Source organism: Helianthus annuus, chromosome 6 (assembly GCF_002127325.2).
Source record: "Helianthus annuus cultivar XRQ/B chromosome 6, HanXRQr2.0-SUNRISE, whole genome shotgun sequence".
Taxonomy (NCBI): domain Eukaryota; kingdom Viridiplantae; phylum Streptophyta; class Magnoliopsida; order Asterales; family Asteraceae; genus Helianthus; species Helianthus annuus.
In genome coordinates, this window is record NC_035438.2 from 137460594 (window position 1) to 137485422 (window position 24829).

At 40.1% G+C, this 24829-nt stretch overlaps 1 protein-coding gene across 1 annotated transcript; it reads right to left on the reverse strand.

The window, feature by feature from the left end:
• Positions 1–3162: 3162 nt before the first annotated feature.
• LOC118479635 lies at positions 3163–3672 on the reverse strand. Its single transcript, XM_035974270.1, has one exon. The coding sequence runs from the start codon at positions 3670–3672 to the stop codon at positions 3163–3165; it is 510 nt and encodes a 169-aa protein (XP_035830163.1).
• Between the last annotated feature and the right edge of the window lie 21157 nt (positions 3673–24829).

Sequence of the window (24829 nt, forward strand, 5' to 3'; positions counted from 1 at the left end):
ACGTCTAACCAAATCAAAATGTTTGAAAAAATTTTTAAACTAAGAAAATAAAACTAACTAAATGCTGAAAAATAAAAATAAAAATAAGAACAGATAGACAAGATGAATCACTTGGATCCGACTCGTGTATTAGTATAACCTTTGATTATTTTCGCACTTTTGCACTTGTTTAAGAGATTATCTTAGTTATTGTAGTAGGCCTCTCTTTTGAAGGCGACGTTACCCTCAACCCAGTAGTTTGAGTCAGCAAGGATACAATCCTAAAGGGTCGGATTATTGAAAGATAATGAATTAAGTTATTAATGCAAATTATGGTAGGCCCCTCTTTTGGAGGTGACGTTACCCTCGACTAAGTAGTCTGAGTCAGCAAGGATACAGTCCTAAATAGCCGGGTTATAGTATTAATAGTAGTTAACTTATGAGGGGGTCAAAGAGTTTGGATCCCCGCCATCCAATACCTCTGGGTATTGAAGGAGATCCTACTAAATTTGACCGAGGTCCCTTGCAGGACCTCTAAACGCTGAACAAGGGCAAGACCCTTACCAAACCGTTCCCTTAACCCCCGACCGGGTAGCCAACATACCTCCATATAGACCGTGGAGATATGAATGGTGAAAATCTTTTATTTTATATAGACAGTAAAATAATGTCAACACACCACGGACAAACGATAAGGAAGAATCACCATCAACATAAGCAACTAGTTATTAAAGTCATTAATACAAAACCAAATAAAAAGTGCAAAAGATTAAAAATAAAAATTATTATACTAAACACTTGTCTTCACCAAGTGATGTAAGAGACTTAGGCAAACATGGCCTTGATTGTCAAGAACTCTTACGATCAATCTTGGATCCCGAGACGACTCACACACTCTATGATGGACAATGGATGATGGTGGTGGATGATGGTGTTGTAATGGTGGTGGGTGGTGGATGAAGTGTGAGAGAGGTGGTGTGCCAAGGGATGAGTTGCAATGAAACCAAGCACTCCTATTTATAGGCTAAACAGAAGCCTGGGCACGGCCCCGTGTCCGCTGCACACAGCCTCGTGCCCGTCTGACAATCTCTCTCCTTATTAATTGTAATTCGCAATTACAAATAATGCGCCTGTAGTACTTTCGCCACGTCCCCGTGTGCACTGGGCACGGCCCCGTGGTGGACAATAGAAGCTTCTATAGGTTTGTCTTATCTGCTTCTTCTTGGGCACGGCCCCGTGCTGGCTGAGCACGGCGCGTTTTCAGTCTTCTGCCTTCTCTGTTTTGCTTGGGAAGATGCTGTCGAGGGGTCGCGCAATCCATTTATGTTCCTTTTCTTATATTTATGTTAGATCTAGTTGTCTTTTTGCTTCTTTTGTTAATTTGAGCTCATTTAATCCTGAAAATACAAAAGGAAGACAAAAACACTCTTTTTCCAACATTAGTACGAAAAAGGGTTAGTTTTATGCCTTATTTGATGTAATTTATATGTTGCATTTTACACACATCATTGATCATCTTCCGGCTAGTTCCTATCATCACCTAGAGTCAAAACCAATCGAAATGTTAGTTTTGACATTTAAATGAAGTGCATAAACGAGATTCTGCGTCAAAATATAAAATAAAATATTATTTCCCAGTTATGGCCCTCCCGCGTGTCGCGGAAGAACACATGTAGGCCGTCGCGTGTCGCGACGCCGTTCGCGTGTCGCGACGGCGTTCGCGTGTCGCGACGGCGTTCGCGTGTCGCGGGGAATCGAAAGGGATCTTCCGCTTGGCGCGGAAGAACCTGTTTTCCAACAGGTGCAGGTTAAAATCCTGCACTTATGCCCAGCTCCGGAAATTGACCATTTTCCAACTTTAAACTCTCATAACTTTTTACTCGCTAGTCCGTTTTTACCGATTTTTTTCCCATGTGTCCGTAATAAAATTATGGATCCAACCATGTAAATTTCATATCACGGAAATCGAGATACTCACGATTTGTCCCCGATTTCCTTGTTTCGATTATTCAACCCATTAACAATGGTTGCATTGTACCACTTTTTAGTTTCTATATACACTTAACATACTTACCCAATATCCCAGGCTTATGACCTTGGCATATCTACGCCATTCGTGGCTTTGTGTTCCCATAGAACTAAGAGTTTATTTCATAAGGAATCCAAATGTTCCGTTGCGAGCAACATTTACATCTTACTTCTATAGTTTGACCCAATATCCCGGATTCACAACTAGAAGTCTCATGGGCAAATTCGTAATTGTGGTGCGGTCCAACACCTTTCAAAATGCAAGACTTTCTAGTTATTATCTCTATGGTCCTTTTGATTACATCAATTCGACCTGTTTGACTACTTAGTGAAAACTATCACTTTATTAACAAATCAAGTCTAAATCTCGATCTTTATTTTGACCCGTTTGATGGTTAAGTGATCTTCGTCACTATAAGACGCATCAAACGTATCTATTACTCTACGACTTTATTTATACTCTAAACCCAAATAAATATGCAAAATTTAACGAGACAATGTCACGTACCTTTAGAGCACTCCTTTTCCACGTGTATCCCCTCCGGCGTGTCCGCTCGACGTTCCGGATTCCTTGCCTAAAGAGTTCAATTCATAACAAGTTTAGAACTCTTTCTAAAGTTTTAACGCATCATTTTCTTAACATATTAAAATCTGCGTTTTACCAAACCTTTGACATTTTGACCCTAATTTAGGCATTTCATCAAACACCTAGCGGGTTAAATTTCTACATGATCTAAACCAATTTCATGACTTGAAATTATAATCCAAATTAACTTCAATTTGACAACATACACATATTTTTAACATCAATAATTCTAGAGATTATCTCAAAATTTCAATTTACACTAGACAAGAATCTTAATCCTAGTGTTTATCAATTTCTACTAACATATTAATCACCCACTATGGTGATTTCGATCCATACAACCATCATGCAAAGATTTGACAAGAATTCATCTAGGGTTTGTCCCCAAACCCCATATCACTCCCAATTTCATGTTTACAATCACCTAATTAAGCTCAACATTCAAATTTCAATCATATGCAAGAATTTGGGTTGAATCAAAATGACCTAATTTGACATACCTTATGATCCCTTTGACGAGGTGATCACGATTCTATGCTCAGATTTCGATTTCTAGTTGATTTAGGCCTTCAATTTATGGTTTTTTCTTGTGAATTAGGGTTTGAGAGTGGGGGGTGTCGCCTGTGGTTGTTCTGATCGATCAGACCTCTCAAATGATGGGTTTGATTTTGTTTTTTACTAAATAATGTAGGGTAGAGCCGTTGCATTTCTTCTTCGGATTCCCATGTAGTATCCGCACCCTTTCTGTGTTCCCACTTAACCTTCACTTGGTTGATCTTTTTGTTTCTCAAACTCTTCACTTTACGATCTAAAATTGCAATTGGCTTCACCGCATAGTTAAGACTGTTATCCACCTCGATATCATCGTAGTGGATACGAGTAGTTTCCTCTGCTAAACATTTTTGGAGATGTGACACGTGGAATGTACTATGTATTCCACTCAACTCCTCAGGCAGCTCGAGACAGTATGCTACCTTACCAACCCGTTCCACGATTTTGAATGGCCCAATAAATCTTGGGCTCAATTTTCCTCTTTTTCTAAACCGAATTATCCCCTTCCACGGCGATACTTTTAACATTACCTTATCGCCCACTTGAAATTCTATTGGCCTCCTTCATTTATCCGCATACGATTTTTGTCGATCCTGAGCTGCTTTTAAGTGAGTGCGGACCAAGTCGATTTTCTGATTCGTAGCTCGGATTATATCAGTCTGAGCTAGCCCTCGCGGACCAACTTCTCCCCAACAAACTGGGGTTCGGCACTTTCTACCATATAACATCTCGTATGAGGCCATTTTAATACTCGTGTGATAGCTGTTGTTATATGAGAATTCGACCAAGGGTAGATGGACATCCCAACTGCCCCCAAAGTCGATAATGCAAGCACGCAACATATCTTCCAACGTTTCACTTTGCCCATCCGTTTGGGGATGGTAAGCAGTGCTAATGAACAGCTTGGTTCCCATTTGCTCTTGGAAACCACGCCAAAAATCCGAAGTAAACCGAGTATCTCTGTCGGACACAATGGATATCGGTACCCCGTGACGCGCCACAATCTCATTGGTATACACTTCTGACATCTTTTCTGATGTATAAGTCTCACGAATCAGAATGAAATGTGCACTTTTAGTTAATCTATCCACAACCACCCATATAGTATCAAAACCATGGCTAGTTTTGGGTAGTTTGGTCAACAAGTCCATTGTAATTTGTTCACATTTCCATACCGGGATGTCCAATGGTTGTAGCTTACCATATGGTTGCTGGTGCTCTGCCTTGACTTGCAAACAGGTCAAACACTTCTCCACATTTTTTACAATATCTCTCTTCATCCCGGGCCACCAATAATTTTGCCTTAAATCATTATACATCTTGGTCGCCCCCGGATGTATCGAATAATGAGATTTATGAGCCTCGTCAAGTAAAAGTGCTTTGGCTCCACATGTATTTGGAACTCAAATTCTCCCAAATCGAGTTTTCAATCCATGGTTACCGTCCTCCAAGTCTTTTAACTGCCCTACTATTCTTTCCTTTTTCACATTCTCTTCCTTTATGGCTTCAATTTGAGATTTTCGGATTTGGTCAAGCAATCCCGATGTCACAATTAGTTGCATCGATCGGACTCGAATAGGCGTATAGTCCGTCTTTCGGCTCAACGCGTCCGCCACCATATTAGCCTTCCCGGGGTGGTAATGTATATCACAATCGAAGTCCTTGACAGTCTCTAACCACCGTCTCTGCCTCATATTTAATTCCTTCTGATCGAAGAAATACTTCAAGCTTTTTTGGTCGGTAAAGATAGTGCACTTTACCCCATACAAATAATGCCTCCATATTTTTAAGGCGAACACCACTGCCGCTAACTCGAGGTCATGTGTAGGATATTTCTTTTCATGAGTCTTCAGCTGCCTTGAGGCATAGGCTATAACCTTGCCTCATTGCATCAAAACACAACCATGGGCCGAATGCGAGGCATCCGAGTAAACTACCATATCATCAGTTCCATCCGGTAAGGACAATACCGGTGCTTGAGTCAGTTTTTCCTTAAGCATTTGAAACGCCCTTTCTTGATCCTCGCCCCAAATAAACTTTTCTTCCTTGCGGGTTAACTTGGTTAATGGCATAGCAATTTTGGAGAAATCTTGTATGAATCTCCGGTAATAACCCGCAAGCCCCAAAAAGCTTCTGATTTCCAAAGGATTCTTCGGTGGGTTCCATCTCACCACGGCTTCTATTTTCGACGGGTCTACTAACACCCCGTTTGCATTAATGACATGCCCGAGAAATAGCACCTCTCGTAACCAAAAGGCACATTTCGAAAACTTTGCATACAATCTTTCTTTTCTGAGTGTCTCCAATACCTCACGCAAATGTCTTGCATGTTCCGCTTCATCCTTTGAGTATATTAGAATGTCGTCAATAAATACTATCACCGACTTATCTAGCATAGACTTGCAAACCCGGTTCATGAGATCCATGAAAGCTGCGGGCGCATTTGTTAACCCAAAGGACATCACAAGGAATTCGTAGTGTCCGTACCGTGTACGGAAAGCCGTCTTCGGTATATCCTCCTCCCTGACTCTCAACTGATGATATCCCGATCTAAGGTCGATCTTAGAGAACCAACTTGCACCTTGCAATTGGTCAAATAAGTCGTCAATTCTTGGGAGTGGATATCGATTCTTCACCGTGAGTTTGTTTAACTCCCGGTAATCGATACACATACGCATACTCCTATCCTTTTTCTTCACAAATAGCACTGGTGCGCCCCACGGAGACACACTTGGGCGAATAAACCCTTTGTCGAGGAGATCTTGAATTTGAGACATTAATTCTTGCAACTCTGAGGGTGCGAGCCGGTACAGCGCCTTGGCCACGGGTTTCGCGCCCGGAATCAATTCAATTCCGAACTCTACCTCCCGTTCTGGCGGTATTCCAAGTAGGTCTTCCGGAAACACGTCGGCATATTCACGTACCACCGGTACGTCTTCAATCCTTAGTGATCCCTTGTCTGGTTCGTTTGCGTATATCATGAATGCCCTACAACCGTGCCTCATGAGCTTGTAAGCTCTTATGATTGAGCACATAACAGGTTTACCCTCTTTCTCGCCATGTATGGTAACCGATTTCCCACTTGGAGAAGTTAACTTTATCTCCTTGCGGAAACACATGACTTTCGCATGATGTCGGAATAGCCAATCCATCCCGACCACTAATTGGAATTTTCCCATGGACATAGGAATTAAGTCTATTGGATATACCTCATCGTCTATGCTTATCTTGCAATCTCGACATATATCACACACAAGGAAGTTTTTGTTATCACCTATTTCTACCTCTAATGGCATAGGTAATTTCGTTAGTACAAAGGAAGGATGTCGAATAAGTCCATGTGAAATAAAGGATTTATTCGCACCCGTATCAAATAACACATGTGCAGGAATTGAATTTATGGCAAATATACCTGAGACCACATCGGGCTCCGTTTTCGCCTCAACTGCTGTTAACTGGAAGGATCTTGCTTTTGCTTTTGGTGCCTCTGTGTGCGTACTCTTGTCATCCTTCTTTTCGACCAACTCCGGGCACTCAGATTTCTTGTGACCTGGCTGATAACCTTTGTAGCACACCGGCACTTTCCCCGGGCACAACGCAGCCGTGTGCTCTGTCTTCCCACAAATAGGACACGGCTTGTCCTTAAACCGACGTTCACCCTTGTGCCCTTTCCCGCATACTTTACAGCTTGGCGTACTGCTCTTTCCTTCTTGCTTCTTTGATGAGTCAGTCATGCGTGGCTTTTTGTAGGGTTTGGATTAACCTCTTGCGCCCTTCTTTCACCCCTTTCAATTTGTTTCTTTAGCTCTATTTCTCTTTCTCGAGCAGTATTGATAATTTCAGTAAGGGTCTCATATTTTGAGGGAGTCATGAACTTTTGATACTCTGCGCTTAGCATATTATAATAATAATACACCTTATGTTCTTCGGAGGTCACCAATTCATCGCAAAACCTCAGTTTATCAAGAAAGATCCCCGTGATCTTATAAATAGATTCGCCTTTCTGTCTAAGCTAAATAAACTCCTCTTTGAAATTGCTTTAGGACTGTGATGTTTAAGGAATGGTACCTTAAATTCCTCCCATGTCATTTCTTTCGTCGCTTCACTTCCGATTTCCTTTTTCTTATTATCCCACCAGTCATTTGCTTGACATCTCAGCTGACCCGTGCCATAAGCTACGAAGTCACTTGTATCACAGTGGGTTCTCTCGAACACCCCTTCAATATCACTCAACCATCTTTGGCACACTATTGGATCCACCTCTCCGTGATAGAGTGGCGGTTTACATGCCATAAACTCTTTGTACGAGCAACCCTTGCGCTCTACAGCTTTTTCCTTGGCTACATTAGCATCATCTTCCAATTTCTTGATTCTCCCATCAACAACTGATAGTACCGTATTCTGAATCTTATCAATAAAACCGGATAAGCTATTTTCGATTGCCTTTCCTACTTCCTCGGCAATCACTTCTCTCATCTGCTCGGTGACTCTTGACACCGCTTCGTCATTTCCCTTATCCGTCATCTTTAAAACTGAAATGTTTACATTTAAACGTTAAACGTTTCATTTATAACATTGCTTCTTTTGTTTCGGTTTAGCCAAGTTCTCAACTTGCTTTAACCGATTACATTTGGTGCACTTTCCGTGTTTGAGTGTGTTAACACGCTCTACCTATGCACTTCAATTCCTTTCTCATTCTTACATAAGACATAATTTGTTAACATAATAAGTTAATTCTTATCGGACGATCGATCGAGCTTGAACCGAACACTTTGTTGACAACCTGAAGCTCTGATTACCAACTTGTAACACCCGTTTATTTTTTTAAAATTTTAATATGAAAGATACCTTGAATTACATAACTACAAAATAAAGTTTCAAGTGACAATTACTAGACAACTACCGACTAGTTTAAAACTTCAAAAACAAGAGTAACAAGTCATTAACATCATCAACTGTATCTAAATAAAGTTATATTAAAGCGGAAGCTTTCAAAATGCGTGTTCGGTTCTTAATAGCGTGCTTGATCATCATCCGGCTAGTTCCTATCATCACCTAGAGTCAAAACCAATCAAAATGTTAGTTTTGACATTTAAATGAAATGCGTAAACGAGATTCTGCGTCAAAATATAAAATAAAATATTATTTCCCAGTTATGGCCCTCCCGCGTGTCGCGGAAGAACACATGTAGGCCGTCGCGTGTCACGCCGGCGTTCGCGTGTTGCGGGGAATCGAAAGGGATCTTCCGCGTGGCGCGGAAGAACCTGTTTTCCAGCAGGTGCAGGTTAAAATCCTGCACTTATGCCCAGCTCCGGAAATTGACCATTTTCCAACTTTAAACTCTCATAACTTTTTACTCGCTAGTCCGTTTTTACCGATTCTTTTTTCCATGTGTCCGTAATAAAATTACGGATCTAACCATGTAAATTTCACATCACGGAAACCGAGATACTCACGATTTGTCCCCGATTTCCCTGTTTCGATTATTCAACCCATTAACAATGGTTGCATTGTACCACTTTTTAGTTTCTATATACACTTAACATACTTACTCAATATCCCGGGTTTATGACCTTGGCATATCTACGCCATTCGTGGCTTTGTGTTCCCATAGAACTAAGAGCTTGTTTCATACGGAATCCAAATGTTCCGTTTCGAGCAACATTTACATCTTACTTCTATAGTTTGACCCAATATCCTGGATTCACAACTAGAAGTATCATGGGAAAATTCGTAATTGTGGTGCGGTCCAACACCTTTCAAAATGCAAGACTTTCTAGTTATTATCTCTATGGTCCTTTTGATTACATCAATTCGACCTGTTTATCTACTTAGTGAAAACTATCACTTTATTAACAAATCAAGTCTAAATCTCGATCTTTATTTTGACCCGTTTGATGGTCAAGTGATCTTCGTCACTATAAGATGCATCAAACGTATCTATTACTCTACGACTTTATTTATACTCTAAACTCAAATAAATATGCAGAATTTAACGAGACAATGTCACGTACCTTTAGAGCACTCCTTTTCCACGTGTATCCCCTCTGGCGTGTCCGCTCGACGTTCCGGATTCCTTGCCTAAAGAGTTCAATTCATAACAAGTTTAGAACTCTTTCTAAAGTTTTAACGCATTATTTTCTTAACATATTCAAATCTGTGTTTTACCAAACCTTTAACATTTTGACCCTAATTTAGGCGTTTCATCAAACACCTAGCGGGTCAAATTTCTACATGATCTAAACCAATTTCATGACTTGAAATTATCATCCAAATTAACTTCAATTTGACAGCATACACATATTTTTAACATCAATAATTCTAGAGATTATCTCAAAATTTCAATTTACACTAGACAGGAATCTTAATCCTAGTGTTTATCAAGTTCTACTAACATATTAATCACCCACTATGGTGATTTCGATCCATACAACCATCATGCAAAGATTTGACAAGAATTCATCTAGGGTTTGTCCCCAAACACCATATCACTCCCAATTTCATGTTTACAATCACCTAATTAAGCTCAACATTCAAATTTCAATCTTATGCAAGAATTTGGGTTGAATTAAAATGACCTAATTTGACATACCTTATGATCCCTTTGACGAGGTGATCACGATTCTATGCTCAGATTTCGATTTCTAGTTGATTTAGGCCTTCAATTTATGGTTTTTCTTGTGAATTAGGGTTTGAGAGTGGGGGGTGTCGCCTGTGGTTGTTTTGATCAATCAGACCTCTCAAATGAGGGGTTTGATTTTGTTTTTTTTTTTACTATTTTTGTAATTTAAGTTCAGTTTTTGACAGTATTGGCCCCTCAATTTATTTAACATAACGTTTTGTTGTTTTAACCCCATTGTAAGTTATTTTTAGACTTGTTAATTAACTAGGTTATAAATTCCTAGTTGATAAATTCTCATTTATTTAAACTTTATAATTCTAATATAAAGTTTTATATTTTCGGGGTGTTACAGTTGAAGAGATGCATAGAGACTAACCTGATGTTGAATTGGGAAAAGTGTCACTTTATGGTGACAGAGGGGGTAGTATTAGGTCATAAGATTTCAAGAGAGGGCATAGAGGTAGATAGAGCGAAAATAGATACTATTAGTAGGTTACCTCCACCCACTAGTGTCAAATCGGTTCGAAGTTTTCTTGGTCATGCGGGCTTCTATAGGCGCGTTATTATGGATTTTTCCAAAATCACTCGCCCCATGACCCGACTCCTCAAAAAAGACGTGCCTTTTGTCCTTGACGAGGAGTTTCTTGAAGCCTTTGACTTTTTGTAGAAGAAGTCGGTTAGTGCCCCGATCCTTGTCTCGCCTAATTGGAGCTTGTCTTTCGAGCTCATGTGCAATGCAAGTGACTATGCCGTCGATGCGGTGTTGGGCCAGAGAGTCGATAAACACTTCCATCCGATCTACTACGTGAGCAAAACGCTAAATGATGCTCAAGAGAACTATACCACCACAGAAAGAGAACTCTTAGTCGTAGTATTCGCGTTCGATAAGTTCCGGTCTTACCTTGTGCTTTCTAAAACTATCTTGTGCATCGACCATTCCGCCTTGCGCTTTCTTTTCCAAAAGAAAGACGCCAAACCCCATCTCATACGGTGGATTCTTCTTTTATCTGAGTTCAATATAGAGATTAGAGATAAAAAAAGGAGAGGAGAACGTCGCGGCCGATCATTTGTCACGCTTAGAGGATCCTAAGATAGAGGAGATTCGTGAGGATGCAATAGGGGTAAGTTCCCTCACGAGTCCATAGATTTTGTAGAGGTCGAGAGAGAGGGTTTGCCATGGTTTTTAGACTTGGCGAACTACTTAGCATACAGGGTTGTTTTGAAGGGAATGTCTACCCAACAGAAACGGAAGTTCTTCAAAGATGCTAGGAAATACATATGGGATGATCCGTATCTGTTCAGGATAGGTAGTGATAGAATTCTAAGAAGGTGTGTTACTAGAGAAGAGGTTTTAGATATTATTAGACACGTTCATGAGGGATTGCCGAGAGGTCATCATGGTGTAACACCCGTCTCATAATAGACAGTTTTATATAAAATACGCATTATATTTATATAAATACGACAATACAAAAGTACTTTGATAAGTTAAAACACGTTCATAGTTAAGTTGTACAAGATCACATAATTCATATTAACTTAAAACGTTTAGTAGTTTACATGTTTTAAAGACAAACGACTTAGACAATATCATTCACGAAAGCTTCAAAAGTTGTACGTTCGGTTCTTGTCATATGCTTGATCGCCATCCGGAATGCCATCTACATCACCTAATATCAAAACCAACATTAAGGTTAGTTTTGATGAACAATTAAACGGTTTAAACAAGTCCGAATTGCAAAAACGAACAAAATAAACAAAATTCACAACACTGCAGTCTGTCGAGGGGCGCGACAGACTTAAGCTTAACTCTCGCGGGCCGCCAGAAGCCATGGTGGGGCGCGAACCCTTTTAAGAATTCCGTCGCGGGGCGCGACAACCCCTTTTTCACAGAAGGTTCCCAGCTTTTTGAGCTGCAATCGCCCAACTCAAATTTTAATCAAAATCTAACTTAAAACTGCCATAACTTTTGTTTCGCAAGTCTGTTTTACATGATTCTTTCTCCTACGCATCCGTAATTTAAATACCAACACGTCTATCATACTTATAGTGTTAAAGTTCGGTTTATGGACTGAAAGCCTATAAGTCCCCTTTTTATTTATTCGATCCGTTTAGTTTTGTATCAAACATTTTACTACTTATAATTTATGACCTTTAGACATATTTACCCATTCTTCCCTGGGCTTGTGATCTTTAGCGTATTATTACCATTTCATGGTTTTACGCTCTCATGATCCACAATCACCAAGTGACGTTCAAGTCACTTCTATACTACTTACTTGACCTTTGTTTGACCCATTTGGTTCTCTAATGGTATCCACCATTTCAACGACAACCAAACACACCTTAACTAATCTTTTGACTCGTTTTAACTATTTAGTGAACTTCGTCACTTCTACAAAATGCTACATTTTCTCATAACACAAATTCAAGAAACTAAATTCAAATCAAATTCAATGTAACAAGACCAAGGTTACATGCCTTCAAAGCGCTCCTTTCAAACTTGTATCGCCACCGGCTTGTCCGCTTGACATCGCGGTTTCCTTGCCTATAGAGTTCAACCATAAATGTTTCGAACTCTTTTTATAATTCATTACGCAATATTCGTCGTATTAATCAAATATGCATTTTTTATCCGATTTTTAACATTTAATTTTCTCTTAGGCGTTTTAACAAACACCTTATGGGCATCGTTTTACAAAATCCATTTTTAATTTCATGACTTAATTATTTAGCCAAAATCAAACAATTTTTGCCAATCTCATCTAATATGCACAATAATATCAGATTCACTTCATGCAAACCATTAACACCGATTTTATGATCACATTCCTAGTGTTCTTTATCTTTCTACGTAAACCCATTTAACACTTAGATGGGTGACCATGAATTTCATCATTTGAGCATCAATTCAACAAGTTATTGACTAGGGTTTACTCCTAGACACGTTTTCACTACTAATTTCATCTAAACATCAAATATTCAAGCTTAGATTTTGATTTCACAAATCATCAAGAAGTTGAGATGAAACCAAATTGTAAATTTTAACATACCTTATGATCACTTCACTGAGACGATCACTAATTTATGCTTGGATATCAATTTGGGACTGATTTAGGCTTTCAATTTGACCAATTTTGCAAAAGCTAGGGTTTGAAGGGAGGAGTTTGGTCGCCCCCTCTGTTTCTTCGATCCAGACACACACCAAGTGTGTATTTTGGATTTTTAATTATTGTTTTATAAAACTAGTTTCAATTTTAACACCTTTGGCCCTCCAACTTTTGTCATGTTTTATTTTAGGTGTTTTTAATCAACTCCCATGTTACTACAAGACTTGTAACTAACTAGGTTATTTTTATTCCTAGTTAGTTTATTTTGTTTATTACCAACATTAAATTTATAATAAAAGATTTATATTTTCGGGGTGTTACAAGTCCACCCCCTTAAAAGGGATTCGTCCTCGAAACTAGAGTACGTACCGAACAATGTAGGGTAGAGTCGTTGCATCTCCTCTTCGGATTCCCATGTAGTATCCGAACCCTTTCTATGCTCCCACTTGATCTTCACTTGGTTAATTTTCTTGTTTCGTAAACCTTTAACCTTTCGATCTAGGATTTCTATTTGCATCACTGCATAATTAAGGCTAGTATCCACTTCGATGTCGTCATGGTGAATATAAGCCGTTTCTTCGGCTAGACACTTTCGGAGATGTGACACGTGGAACATGCTATGGATCCCACTTAGATCTTCGGGTAATTTGAGGCGATATGCCACCTTACCAACCCGCTCAGTGATTTTAAACGGCCCAATAAATCTTGGGCTTAACTTTCCTGTTTTTCTGAACCAGATAATACCCTTCCACGGGGATACTTTTAGCATAACTTTATCTCCAGCCTGAAATTCGATCGGTTTTCGTCTCTTGTCAGCATTCGACTTTTGTCTGTCTTGAGCTGCTTTCAAGTGAGCTCGAACCGTATCAATTTTCTCATTAGTGGCTCGAACTACATCTTTATGGGCGAGTTCACGCGGACCCACCTCACCCCATCACATCTGGGTTCTACACTTTCTACCATAAAGCATTTCGTACGGAGCCATGTCGATACTGGCATAGTAACTGTTGTTATATGAGAATTCAGCTAACGGTAAGTAAACACCCCAACTACCCCCGAAATCAAAGATACACCCACGTAACATGTCTTCCAATGTTTGTATCGTTCTTTCCCTCTGTCCATCCGTTTGAGGATGGTATGCGGTGCTAATGAACAGTTTCGTCCCCATTTGCTCCTGGAAGTCTCGCCAAAAGTTTGAAGTAAACCAGGTGTCCCTATCGGACACAATGGATACCGGTACCCCGTGGCGTGCCACTATCTCATTAGTATATACTTCGGACACCTTTTCTGACGTGTAAGTCTCACGTATCAGAATAAAGTGAGCACTTTTCGTCAGTCTATCAATAACTACCCATATGGCATCAACACCACGGCTTGTCTTTGGTAGTTTGGTCAATAGGTCCATGGTGATATGCTCCCGTTTCCAAACTGGAATATCCAAAGGTTGAAGTTTACCGTAGGGTCTTTGGTGTTTCTCCTTGACTTGTAAACATGTCAAGCATTTTTCCACGTACTTAACCACATCTCTTTTCATTCTGGGCCACCATTAATTTTGTTTCAAGTCGTTGTACATCTTGGTCACCCCCGGATGAATGGAATAACGGGTTTTGTGAGCTTCGTCTAGTCGAAGCTTTTTAACTCCACATGAGTTAGGAACCCATGTTCTACCGAATCGGGTTTTCAACCCATTGTTATCATCTGTTAACTCTTTCAGTTGGCCGACTATTCTTTCTTTCTTCCAATTCTCCTCTTTCATTGCTTCAACTTGTGCTTCTCGGATTCGCTCGAGTAAACCCGAGGTCACAATAAGCTGTATCGATCGTACCCGTATTGGAGCATAGTCTGACTTCCTGCTCAAGGCATCCGCCACTACGTTGGCTTTCCCGGGATGGTAATGTATTTCACAATCATAATCTTTTACTGCTTCCAACCACCGCCTCTTTCTCATATTCAACTCATTCTGATCGAAGAAGTATTTTAAACTTTTGTGGTCAGTGAATATAGTGCACTTCACTCCGTATAAATAGTGCCTCCATATTTTTAAAGCAAATACCACTGCTGCTAATTCAAGATCATGAGTAGGGTATTTCTTTTCGTGAATCTTCAGTTGCCTTGATACATAGGCTATAACCTTGCCTCTCTGCATTAAAACACATCCGAGCCCCGTATGTGACGCATCCGAGTAAACCACCATATCATCAACTCCGTCAGGAAATGTTAACACTGGAGCGTGAGTTAACTTTTCCTTAAGCGCTTGGAACGCCTTCTCCTATTCAACACCCCATACGAACTTCTCTTCTTTGCGAGTTAACTTGGTCAATGGCATAGCAATCTTGAAGATATCTTGTATGAAACTTCTGATTTCCGAGGGATTCTTTGGTGGATTCCACCACATCATGGCTTCTATCTTTAACGGATCGACAAACACGCCATCGACACTGATAATGTGCCCAAGGAATTGTACCTCCCGTAACCAAAAGGCACATTTTGAAAATTTAGCATATAACTTTTCTTTTCTGAGCATCTCTAATACTTCGTGTAAATGACGCGCGTGATCGGCTTCACTCTTCGAGTACACTAAAATGTCGTCGATAAACACGATTACTGACTTATCCAACATTAGTTTGCAAACCCGGTTCATGAGGTCCATGAAAGCCACGGGTGCATTTGTCAATCCAAAGGACATCACGAGGAACTCGTAATGCCCGTACCGAGTACGAAAGGCCGTTTTCGGTACATCCTCTTCCTTGACCTTTAGTTGATGGTATCCCAATCTAAGGTCAACTTTCAAAAACCAACTTGCACCTTGTAGTTGGTCAAATAAATCATCCATTCTCGGAAGCGGGTATCGATTCTTCACCGTGAGTTTGTTTAGCTCCCGGTAATCGATACACATCCGCATTCTCCCGTCTTTCTTCTTTACGAACAATACGGGTGCGCCCCACGGTGACACACTCGGCCTTATAAATCCTTTGTCAATCAAATCTTGAATCTGAGACATCAACTCTGGTAGCTCCGATGGTGCGAGTCGATACGGCGCCTTAGCTACGGGTTTTACGCCCGAAACCAATTCGATTCCGAATTCTACTCCCCGTTCGGGTGGTATTCCTGGCAGATCTTCTAGAAACACATCTCTATAATCTCGCACCACCGGTACATCTCCAACTTTCAGCTATTCTCTCTGCGGTTCACTTGCGTATATCATGAACGCTCTACATCCGCGCCTCATAAGCTTGTGAGCCTTTAAGATTGAACATATCACGAGATTACCTCCCTTCTCGCCATAGATAGTAACGTGCTTCCCGCTCGGAGATATTAACTTTATCTCCTTACGGAGACACACGACCTTTGCGTGATGTCGGGATAACCAATCCATCCCGACAACCACTTGGAATTCTCCCATCGACATTGGGATTAGGTCAATTGAGTATTCTTCGCCGTCGATACTCAATTTGCAGTTTTGACATACATCGCATACTATAAAGCTCTTGTTATCTCCTATTTCAAGTTCTAAGGGCATAGGTAATTTCGTTAATAGAAATGAAGGATGTCGAATAATCCTTGTGAAATAAAGGATTTATTCGCACCCGTATCAAATAACACACGTGCAGGAATTGAGTTTATTGTGAATATACCTGAGACAACATCGGGCTCTATCTTCGCTTCGGCTGCGGTTAGTTGAAAGGATCTGGCCTTCGTCTTTTGAGTTTCTGTTGGCGATTCTTTGCTATCTTTCTTTTCGACAAAGTCGGGGCATTTGGACTTCTTATGGCCCGGTTGGTAACACTTGTAGCAAACTAAAACTTTTCCCGGGCATAGTGAGGCCGTATGCCCCGTCTTTCCGCACATAGGACATGGTTTGTCCTTGAAGCGGCACTCGCCCTTATGCCCTTTTCCACAAACCTTACAACTTGGCGACCCGCCTTTCGCATCCGACTTTCTTGCCAACTCGGTTGTTCTTGCCTCTTCGTAGGGCTTGGGTTAACATCCTGCGCCCTTCTTTCACCCCTCTCAATTTGATTCTTCAGTTCAATCTCTCGATCCTGAGTGGTGCTACTGATCTCGGTGAGAGTCTCGTACTCTGAGGGAGTCATGAACTCCCGATATTCAGCGCTCAGCATGTTGTAATAGTAGTATATTTTCTGCTCCTCGGTCTTCACTAACTCATCACAGAATCTCAGCTTATCTAGGAAAATACCCGTGACCTTGTCAATTGATTCACCCCTCTTTCTCAGTTGGATGAATTCCTCCTTGATTCTGTTAATCACCGGTTTGGGATTGTGATGTTTAAGGAACGGTTCCTTAAACTCATCCCATGTCATAGCCTTCGCCGCTTCTACCTCGATCTCTTTCTCCCACCAATCCTTGGCTTGACCCCTTAACTGGCCCGTACCATAAGCTACAAAATCACTTACATCACAGTGGGTCCTTTCAAACACCCCCTCCATGTCACTCAACCATCATTGACATATTATCGGGTCTACTTCCCCGTTGTATATCTCAGCTTACAAGCCATGAATTTGTTGTATGGACAAGCTTTTCGTTCTCCCGTCTTTTCCTTAATTTGGTTGGCATTATCCTCCAACCTTTGGATCCGTTCCTCTACCACATTAAGCACCGTGCTTTGAATCTTGTCTATGAAACCGGATAGACTATTCTCGATTGCCTTTCCTACTTCTTCGACAATCACTCCTCTCGTTTGTTCGGTGACTACCGGCACCGTATCATCATTTCCTCCATCGGCCATTTTGAATCTGAAATGTTTATACTCAATATTAAACATTTCATTTTATAACATATGCATCATTCGTTTTGGTTTAGCCAAGTTCAACACTTGCTTAAACCATTCATGTTTAGTGCACTTTCCAGGTTTAAGTGTGTTAGCACCCTCTTCCCATGCACTCCAACTCGAATTCCTTTTTCTAATAATCTAACAAAATCTACTAAATAACTATTTCTTACTGGATGTTTGATCAAGCTTCGAATCGAACACACTTTGTTAACAACCTTGAGCTCTAAATACCAACTTGTAACACCCGTCTCACAATAGACAATTTTATACAAAATACGCATTATATTTATATAAATACGACAATACAAAAGTACTTTGATAAGTTAAAACAAGTTCATAGTTAAGGTGTACAAGATCACATAATTCATACTAACTTAAAACTGCCATAACTTTAGTTTCGCAAGTCCTTTTTACATGATTCTTTTTCCTACGCGTCCGTAATTTAAATACCAACACGTCTATCATACTTATAGTGTTAAAAGTTCGGTTTATGGACTGAAAGCCTATAAGTTCCCTTTTTATTTATTCGACCTGTTTAGTTTTGTATCAAACTTTTTACTACTTATAATTTATGACCTTTAGACATATTTACCCATTCTCTGGGCTTGTGATCTTTGGCGTATTATTACCATTTCATGGTTTTACACTCTCATGATCCACAACCACCAAGTGACGTTCAAGTCACTTCTATACTACCTACTTGACCTTGGTTTGACCCATCTGGTTGTCTAATGGTATCCACCATTTCAATGACAACCAAACACACCTTCACTAATCTTTTGACCCATTTTAACTATTTAGTGAACTTCGTCACTTCTACAAAATGCTACATTTTCTTGTGACACAAATTCAAGCAACTAAATTCAAATCAAATTCAATGTAACAAGACCAAGGTTACATACCTTCAAAACGCTCCTTTCAAACGTGTATCGCCACCGGCTTGTCCGCTTGACGTCCCGGTTTCCTTGCCTATAGAGTTCAACCATAAACGTTTAGAACTCTTTTTATAATTCATTACGCAATATTCGTCGTATTAATCAAACATGCGTTTTTTTGTCCGATTCTCAACATTTAATTTTCTCTTAGGTGTTTTAACAAACACCTTATGGGCATCGTTTTACAAAATCCATTATTAATTTCATGACTTAATTATTTAGCCAAAATCAAACAATTTTTGCCAAGTTCATCTCATCTAATATGCACAATAATATCAGATTCACTTCTTGCAAACCATTAACACCGATTTTATAATCACATTCCTAGTGTTCTTTATCTTTCTACGTAAACCCATTTAACACTTAGATGGGTGACCATGAATTTCATCATTTGAGCATCAATTCAACAAGTTATTGACTAGGGTTTACTCCTAGACACGTTTTCACTACTAATTTCATCTAAACATCAAATATTCAAGCTTAGATTTCGATTTCACAAATCATCAAGAAGTTGAGATGAAACCAAATTGTAAATTTTAACATACCTTATGATCACTTCACTAAGACGATCACTAATTTATGCTTGGATATCAATTTGGGACTGATTTAGGCTTTCAATTTGATCAATTTTGCAAAAGCTAGGGTTTGAAGGGAGGAGTTTGGTCGCCCCCTCTGTTTTTTCGATCCAGACACACACCAAGTGTGTGTTTTGGATTTTTAATTATTGTTTTATAAAACTAGTTTCAATTTTAACACCTTTGGCCTTCCAACTTTTGTCATGTTTTATTTTAGGTGTTTTTAATCAACTCCCATGTTACTACAAGACTTGTAACTAACTAGGTTATTTTTATTCCTAGTTAGTTTATTTTGTTTATTACCAACATTAAATTTATAATAAAAGATTTATATTTTCGGGGTGTTACACATGGGCTCCACATTACCGCCCAGAAGGTCTTCGATTGTGGGTTCTATTGGCCAACCGTAATCAAGGACGCCCAAGATTATGTCAAGAGATGTGACTCTTGCCAGCGTACCAGCAATATCTCATCTAAGGATGAGATGCCCTAAACCCCCATTTAAATTCTAGAAATCTCGGATGTGTGGGGCATCGATTTCATAGGACCATTTCCCGCCTCTAGTGGGAATAGGTACATCCTCGTGGCGATTGATTGCGTTTCAAAGTGGGTGGAAGCTCACACTCTTCCCACAAATGATGCCCAAGTGATGGTGAGATTCCTTAAGAAGCTTTTCACTAGATTCGGTACCCCTAGAGCCATTATCAGTGACCATGGCACTCACTTTTGCAACACCGTCATGGAAAAGGCATTATCACGCTACAGACACTCATCGTTTTTCCACCGCCTACCATCCTCAAACAAGCGGTCAATTCGAGAATGCAAATTGTGGAGTTAAATGTATCCTAGAAAAGACCATAGGAAAAAGTAGGATGGATTGGTCCGAAAAGTTAAACAATGCAATGTGGGCGTTCCGCAATGCTTATCAGACACCATTAGGAACAACCCCATTTATGAATTTTTTTGGAAAATTGTGTCATCTTCTAGTAGAGTAAGAACATCGTGCACTTTGGGCTTTAAAAACTATAAACCTAGACCTAACTGAAGCCGCTAGGAAAAGATACATTCAAATTCATGAGTTAGAGGAGCTTAGGGATGCGGCATATGCTCGATCGTGGAGTATCAAAGAAAAGATGAAAGCGTTGCACGATAGGAGGCTTAAGAGTTTAAAGGAATTTAAAAAGATGAAAGACCTAACTGAAGCCGCTAGGAGAAGATACATTCAAGTTTTTGGTAGGAAGTTGAAGTCTAAATGGTCGGGACCGTATTTAGTTACTGAAGTTTCCCATACGGTACTGTGGAGTTGACGAGCAACGCCGATGGAACGATGTGGAAAGTAAAGGGACACCGGTTGAAGCATTATTTAGGGGGACCTTTAGATTTGAACGAGGTGGAGGAAACTCCTCTCGAAATCCCACCTGGAGTGTTCGCATAGTGCCTTGAGTGAAGACTTAAGTGTAGAGTTTGTACCATTTGTATTGTTTCTTTATTTTGCGAATTTTCGTAGCTAACGGTAGTTTTTTTAGATTTTTTGGTCTTTGTTTTGTGTGTTTGAGTCTTGTGCATGAAATCATTATCGATGAGGAGCGCAAATTTGAGAGAAAACGGAGTTCCAGGTAAATCCCAGTGTTAGAAAATATTTGGGATGAGTTTTGGGAGGTTTGGATAAAGTTGGAAAACAAATTCTAAGGCATGAAAGCCTTCAATTTTCAAAACTTTCTGTAAAAATGGGACCTTGGTGTCACACGACCAACTTCTAATAACTCCTTCGCGTAGCGTCAGACCCCTCTTAAATCTAACCTTAAAATAAGCAGCGCCTCATCGCGTGAAGGGAAAGACAAAAGGTCCTCGCGTAGCGCAACGGACTTGACCTGTTGAACCTTTTAAACCACCAAGGCCTAACATCATGCCAAGGCTTAGCCATGAATCCCTTGGCGTAGCGCGACTAACATAAAATACGAATTAAAACCTGCAGATCCCCTTTTCTTCCCATTTTCACCCAAAACCTAACATACGAAACAACAGCAGCACACCAGCCATAAACCACCATTTACACCACCATTTACACCACCAAAAACCACCACTTTCCTCCCATTTTCACCCCACATCATCCATATCAGTTCCCTGTCAATCCCCACCGTTAATTTCACCATTTCACCCGCGAAATCGCTCACACTACGGACTTACTTTTTCAAGTTAAAGCTTTGAATTTTCCCTACTTTTCTTCACGAATCTGGTATGTTTTCTTGTACATTCTCTGCATACTACTTGTTTATCAGTTAGTTTGAGTCTAGTTTTGCGTTTTAGTTGTCGTTTTCTCGGGTCATGTTATAGGCTAGCTTATGCTTATGCTTTGTCTAATGTTTTAATGGGTGTGGATGGTATGGTTTGGGATTGTTGAACATTGAGCTGAGATTATTGTTGCCATATTGTTACAAAGTATCAAACTTGCATTTTGAAATCAAAAACATAACCGGTTAAAACCTCCTTTCCTTAGGCGGAATTTTTCGAGTTAAAAGCTGTTTTTTTACATCAAAGCTTTAAACTTTATGCAAGTTTGTACTCAATGTACGGGTTCGGTAGGCACTTGGGATTAATTAGGACAATTAAAGTGCCGGGAGGAGGTAGTGTACATTGATTCGTCTATAATGAGTCGGTTTTAGTTTAAGTTAGTATTGGTCATGGGTTTACTTATATGCACATACAAGTTCGACCTAGCTCGCCCGTACTCAATCTCCATTCGGGTGAGTTTGTTTATTACTTATGCTTTTGTAAATGGTAACCTGCACTTTTATTTAAAATTTATTTTCGGATTCAGCCGCGAATGTAATGCTATACGGTTGTTTCCACTTTTATAGAGATTTTAAAAAAATCCAAAAAAATCAAAAACACCAAAAATAGTTTGTTTATGCTAAATTTTCATGTTTTCTTTGTTTAACAGTGTTTTGCAGAGCACGCCAGGCGAGGGTACTTTAGCTGGAGCCGGTAAAAGGAGGAGGGCCCCACCTCAATGCCCGAGAGGGGATCCACACCAACAAGTAAACGATTCGAATCCCCGACAAAGGAAGATCATTTATCTCACTCGCCAGCAAATTCCCATGTGCCGGATAAGGAATAGAGTCGATCATCCACTACTTCAGTTCGAGTTGGGTTCAAAGAAGTGGAAGAAGTTTGGTAAATTGAACGAAACTCAATTTCTAGATCATAGGACTCTTGATTGGGAATGGCTGGAGAGTTTAGGTGTTCGGCAAAGGGTTGAACAGTTATTGCGACCAAGGCTTATTGAGGCAGTGAATTGTACTTGATATCAATATGAAGAGTTGGAATTAGAGTTTCATTCCACCTTTCTTCACAAGGAAGGTGCTTTTGCTGAGTAGGATGCGGTATCGTTTAGTTTGGGTCAGACAGTTTTTGAGATGGATATTCCGAGGTTTGCTGTAGGTACGTGGTTCTATTCGGTAGACGAAGCTTAGTCTCCGGATCTAACTGCTAGTTTGAAGGGGGCATATCAAGTGTCACACCCCCAAAATCCACCCGCGGAGTACCACCGCTTGGAGGCGTGACATGACCAGGATCAAGCCACCAATCATATTGAACATGTAAATAAGTAGTAATAGTTATCCATCAATGCGAAAGGTGTTTATCAAAACCAACATAATCAAGTGTAGCGGAAGCATTAATGTAAAAACCCAAACATAAGTATTAAGTGTGTAATGTCATAAACGTTTAACAAGCATTCATGATCCATGCCCACAACGACCTGCTCCTCCTTGTGCAAGCTCCATAAGTACCGAAGGTCCTGCAAGGCATGCAGCAGAGAGTCAACAACTAGTTGAGCGAGTTCACAGTGTACAGTTTAGTAATTGTAATAGTATGACTAGCATTATGTTCGTTCGTTAAGTCATGTCTCGTATTAGTTTCCATCGCGGCCCTCTCGGCATGTATGCGAAGATTTGAGGAAATACTCCCAAATATCCTAGACTATGTATATTTGTATCGCTGGCCACCTTGGCATGTGTGCGAAGTTTTAGTATGTATAGTTCGCGGCCTTCCCAAGGCATGTGTGCGAATGATTTGTCATAATATCGCGGCCAACCCCTGGCGTGTATGCGAAGATCAGTTCAAATGGGTATACTAGTCTAGCCGTATCTTATCATTACTCTTCCTCACCCGAGGACCATATCATTAGGTTCTATTAATTTAAGTATGTACGAATAAATCATCCAAATCCCATTCCCACCCTGGGAACCCCATGCCTTGGCTGTGTGAACTCACCTTGGTTTGCTCGGCAGATACACAAAAGGTTTCTTGAACTACGAGTGGTCAACCACGTCCTTTCAATCGGCAATAAACAAATGATGCCGCACAGGTAAAAGGTTACTTCGATGGGGGGTCTACTGCCTCGTGCGATTAGGGGAACTCTAGGGTTTGAATATGTGTTGTGTTATCAAGTTACGTAGCTACATGTGTGTATACATATTCTAATTTAATGGCCGGCCCCCAAACAATGACCCACTTGGGCTTTACTCGGCCCAACATGTGCAACTATACTATCTGGCCCAAATGAAGGTATGTGTTTGTTAACCAAAATTGTGATGTAAGCGGCCCAAGTATATTCGGCCCAAATACAAAGAGTACGAATCTAATATTAACTAGTTTTTATACTAGCACAAGACGTTCAGCACAAAGAAGAGGAATGAATAATGAGATATTAGGATCACAAGATTAAACGACACTGACCGTGGAAGTTCGGGTTGTCACATCAAGCCCCTAAGAAGTTGAGTTTAGTTGGTTCTGATTTGGCACAGTTCTGGTCGACGATATCGGATCATCCATTTGCTTCTAGGAACCTTATCACTTCGGATCAAGACCTAGTTTATTGATATTTGTTGAAGATCTTTTATACTACATTGGTGGGTCGAAAATCCGGGGAGTATAAGGCAAACTGGACTAATTTGTTTACCTTGATGTGTTATGTGGAGAATAGGTCTATGAACTTAGCAAGTGTGTTGGCATGGTCATTCACTCGTACTCGTCGCCGGGGTGTTGATGCACTGATGTTTGTTAACTTCGTCTTTATTGAGTCAAGTATTGTATTAGATAGATCAGGGCACAGAAATCGAGAAAACAAGTATATAGGTAATTCCGTTTGAAAGGTGTTTAGTGTCATTCATACGGAATTAGATGTTCAAGCGAAATTAGCTAATTCCGCATGGAATTAGGTGAATCCATTTGAAACTTAATTTCGTTTGTATCGTTCAAGCGGAATTAGCTTTGCCTATAAATATTGATGTGCCATGTTCATTTGGAACAGAATTAAGTCATAGATTCAGAGCCGAGGTGCTGCCAAATTGTTATTAGAATTGTAAAAAGCTCAGAATTAATCAATAAGAAGATAATTAGAAAGGAACAAGTTGTTTTTCGTCAATTACATTGATTCCGCCTTTGTTTTTGATGCTGAACTCATCGGATTGACTCGTTAGGGTCGCACGATGATCCAACAAGTGGTATCAGAGCTCAGGACGAGGAGTTCATACCAATTCAGCTTGATTTCATCGGATTTTCTCACTTCTACTCCTTCTTTTCTGATTTGAACAAGACTGAACGGACAAAATGGCTTGATTTTCACATATTATAAGCGAAACATAGT